At 34.9% G+C, this 4,385-nt stretch overlaps 1 protein-coding gene across 2 annotated transcripts; it reads left to right on the top strand.

Annotated features, from left to right (window-relative positions):
* The first annotated feature begins 733 nt into the window (after window positions 1-733).
* LOC145497672 (uncharacterized) lies at window positions 734-4,176 on the top strand. Of its 2 annotated transcripts, XM_081477501.1 has the most exons (4): window positions 739-922; window positions 1,371-1,511; window positions 1,970-2,095; window positions 2,419-4,176. In XM_081477501.1, exons 2-4 carry the CDS (start codon window positions 1,405-1,407, stop codon window positions 2,522-2,524), a joined length of 339 nt encoding a protein of 112 aa, XP_081333627.1. In that variant the 5' UTR covers window positions 739-922; window positions 1,371-1,404; the 3' UTR covers window positions 2,525-4,176. The 2 variants fall into 2 exon arrangements, with proteins under 2 accessions (XP_081333628.1, XP_081333627.1); XM_081477502.1 differs by lacking the exon at window positions 1,371-1,511 and having other exon boundaries at window positions 734-922.
* Window positions 4,177-4,385: the final 209 nt, after the last annotated feature.

The raw sequence follows: 4,385 nt of genomic DNA, 5'->3' as shown, positions 1-4,385 counted from the left end.
TGTCCAGTTAGTTCGGTTTGGTGAAATGCTTGTAGTCGAAATGTCGAGTAGACGATTATGCATGTAAACCCTGTCGGCAAGTAAAGCTCTACTTCGATTTTGATTTGCTATTTCATTTTATTAGTGCCACTGTTTTTGGTTGGGGGTACATGGCCTCTATTTTCCTAATGAGATGTTATTCCCTAGTGTGGGATTTACACTTATGGAAATGTTCCATAACAGTGAGATAGTACTAATTAAAAAAAATGCTAAGAACTGTGCTTGGTAACTTGAACAGTGAAAATGACATTTACATACGTAGAAAAAATTTAGGGCATAGAAGTCCTTGCCCTGACCATTTCTCGGTAATAAAAATAACTTTTACTTATGCACATTCAAAATTTAGTTGGTGAGAGTGCATTCCTCGCTCCACTCTCTCTCTCTGCTCTCTTTTTCACACTAATTTTTTGATTGACTAACTTATTAACCGAATGTCACTGACTGTTTTCTTTGTTGTGCTTTACTTTTTTGCTCGTCGAAGAAAGTTAACATTAAAATCTGACATTTGAATGCCTCCTTTGCTAAAGTTAGTCACCATTTAATTGTTATCACTCCCTGTGAATTCATAGAGAATTACCACCTAATGTGGAAGTCCTGTCTTCAAGTGTGGGAAAATGACACCGCAAAAAGTTACAAAAAAAAGTTACAATGAAAGTAAAAAGAATTGTGAATTTCGATCATGACTTGGTGTACATTGTACATCATGTAAAGGTATGTGGTGAGTGCCAAAGGCATAACATTTCATGCATTTGCCTTTTCAGGACAAATGATATAACAGTGACATGTTAAAAGATGTGATCAGAAAAATAATGAGTATTGTCCAGGCAGTACCAGTTTATGGACGGCATATGCAGACAGTAAGAGGTGCTGTAAGCATTACCAGGTAATTAAGTTAGTTTTATGCTTATGACTTCTTGTACTTGGATTTTGTGTCATTTCGTCACAAGAATAGGTAATGAAAGATGCATTAGATGATGCAATTTATTTTCAAAGGCAAACTTAAAAGTCTGCCTATGGTGGATACCGGTTGTGTGTAAAGTGAATGTAAAGCAAACACACTGTTAAAGATGTACGTGCATGTTAATATTGAATAATCTGAAATTTCAGCGAGTTTGAAAATATATTATATCTATGACAGTTCTGAGGTGAGGGCTGTTACATGTACATGTAAATGGCTCATGCTCAATTTTTCACTTGTTATATTGATTTAGCTGCCAATATGTTCTGTAAATTAATTTTAATAGTCATCTGTTGGTGTGCAACGATATACACCAATATATAACCAAATATTGTACAGTGTAAATTAATTAACCAAATTATGCTGTTTTCAGTTGACCAACGCCACTACATGTACATTGTAATGTGATGTTGAAGCGCACAAATTTACAAACATGCCCAGTGTCAACTTGTCAAATGTATGAACTGGCCAGCCAGTCTAGATTACAAAACTTTCTGAAAGTTGGCCTTACCAGGTAAGATATTTCTTAAAGCATATTTTGTAATTAATGATTTCTCAGACATTGCATGTGAATATCTTCTGGAACTGCACACTCAGATTAAGTCAGCAAGAACATCAGTATTTATCCTGACAAAGTCTGATTTTCAGTTATATGTACAACCAAACAGCCTGGATGGCCCTTTGATTGGGACTACATGCACATTGTTGTACTGCAATGTTCCAGTTTCTTGTTTAAAGCAAATTGCATGTGCACTCAAAAGCAAGTCGCCAAGTTCATAACAGTTATATATGTTTGCTTTGCATCTCAGGACAGAGCCTGCCACTGTGAAAGTTTTGGTGCCATCCCCCTAGCATTTGATTCACTACTGTAGACACTCAGTAAACAACTAGCAATGAAGGACACTGTATATCAATGAAAGGAATGTCATCTGTTGGTTATAAATTATAATTGATATGTCTTTGTATGTTCAGTGGTGTTCAAGTAGCAGCGATATACAGTATGATTACATCCCTGTTCCTGTCAGTCAATATACGAACAGTGTACACATGGGCAACCTGGATTAAAACAGCAAAGATTTTCAAAGCAACCATGGCCAGGTGAGATATTTCTAAAGAAATATAAATTGAAGGTCCTTATGATTGCTTATAGGGATTGATTTTTATTGTAAACAATATTTTACTGAGTGTATTTTTCTTGTGTACTAATTGTTATAGAACACAGAGACCGCTGTCATAACAGAGATATTAATGTGTGAAAAGTTCCATTAAAAAATGCACTGGGAGCAAATTAAATCATCATAGATGCAGCTTCTGAGAGATCCCCAATATTAATGGAATATACATTGTACATACATGTAAAAGAGTTCAATAATTTATTACTTAAGATTGTAATGCTTTGTTTGGTTTCTCTATATTCACAGACAACTTGATGCCATAATAATTTCTGCACAAAGTTCATTGAACAAACTGACTTGGAAGTTGAGTTCTGCAACCCATACTGTGTGTAGTAATATCATACAGCTGTAGCTGCAACATTGTGACAGATAAACTGTATTACATTATTAAGAAACACCTATGATACATGTATTAACTAATTATTTAAAGTGTCTGTTAAATTAATCAGTTTTTCTTGGAGACAATTTACTCATCATGTCATGGTTTATTCAAATAATTGCTTTTTTGGCTTAAAAATGATATTTATTGTGCTTGGTTTATGTTGCTCTTAAATCAATTTTGTGATAACTGGCATTGGGCATGGCATAAATTAATATTTTGCCAACACGAAATGGAGAACTGGGTCTTAAGCAAAGTTGCAGGATTAGTATTTTTGTAGAAAGAAAGAGTTGAGAAATTTGTGACATTCTACTGACAGCCTTGCCATTCGCAACGTCCAATAAGGTTAATTTGTTCCCTAGAGTTGTGCAAATAGCGTTCTCTAATTTATAAATTATTTCAATCAGTTGTTTAAATGATTGCCTTATAACCCCATCTCCAGCTTTGGTGCATGCAGGATATTGATGTATTGTTTATCCATTTTGCTATAAATTATCTTTAATTGACGTGTCAATCTAAACATATCTTTGATATGCTGGCTTTTTCTGACAAATGTACCTATGCCTCATAATCTTTGAGTGCGTTTGGTTGTGTAGTGCAGACAAAATACACGTACATAATATAACTTACTTATAGCTTACATGTACTTATAATTCTTGGTATAATTTAATCATTATGAGCAAAATTAATTAATGGAACCCAATAACAGCTCCTGTATTCCACAATCTCAGTCGAGAAAAAGAACAAATCACATTGGAATTGAATAGTAAAATTATTATCAGAAGCCTATGCAAGTATTCATGATCAGCAACAAAATATCATATTTATCGTTCATGCCAGAGTGATTTTGCTTATACTTATACTTTAAGAGATGGTGCAAACCCTTTTAGCAGGAGGAGATGCCATACAAAAATGAAGATAGCTAACTGTCTTTGGGGATCAAGTTAGAAAACAAAACTTTTTAACTTTTTACATGTGTATACTACTTTGGTATTTTTGTGAGATTTCATTTGGTAGAAATTTGGGGACTGAATATATTGTAGCCACTACATTTCAGTCATACCCCACAACAACAAAAAATGTGTAAATAAACTTCTTTTGTGCAGGAGTCCCAATTGTTAACTAAGAAAGAATATAATGATTAATAACAATGTCATGTCTTTCTCAATAAGAAAGAACAGGAAATGTCACCAAAAAGCACAGAAAACAGTTCTGTTATGTGATCAACATTATTGGCGGCTCCCCTGAAATGCTTGCAATCATGGCTCTGTTTTCATCATTGCACCATCTTACACCTCAATCTGCTGATGTGATCCTAGTTCGGGCTGAAACTATAAAATCGCTCGCAGTTTACTTCACATACATGTACATGTTGGATTATTTTCATCAGTAACAACATTCCAAAAAATAACTGACGAGCTCCGCTTTTAGGCTTGGCTAAATCTATATATTATTTGTAAAATGTTCAAACAATACTTTCATGGAGTGTAGTAATGTTCGTTCGCTAAATAACAATCTCCGGTCATCTCAGCGAAGAAAAACTCAAGAATTACAGCGCTCACCCGCCGAGTGATCAGTTGAAAGCTTGCTCGGAGTAGAACTAGTGGTACTAATTTAGTCTTTCCAACATTGACGCTAGTTCGGGTCTGAGTTCGGGCAATCTGGCTGCAAACCGTGAATAACTGTATCTCCTTTCAAATACAGGTCAGCATTTCGCAGTTTCATCCGTAAGGTTTTGAGCTCTTTGTTTCGTAATTTCCTTTGGAAAGGTGCCCGTTTTCATGAGCCACAATGCGGTCGGATTCCTCTGGACTAGAAACTTTTAGATCCTTAT

The sequence above is a fragment of the Orbicella franksi genome, chromosome 9 (genome assembly GCF_964199315.1).
Source record: "Orbicella franksi chromosome 9, jaOrbFran1.1, whole genome shotgun sequence".
In the NCBI taxonomy this organism is placed as follows: Eukaryota; Metazoa; Cnidaria; class Anthozoa; order Scleractinia; family Merulinidae; genus Orbicella; species Orbicella franksi.
Note: the sequence above shows the minus strand (reverse complement) of the source record. Positions and strands in the feature narration are given on the sequence as shown.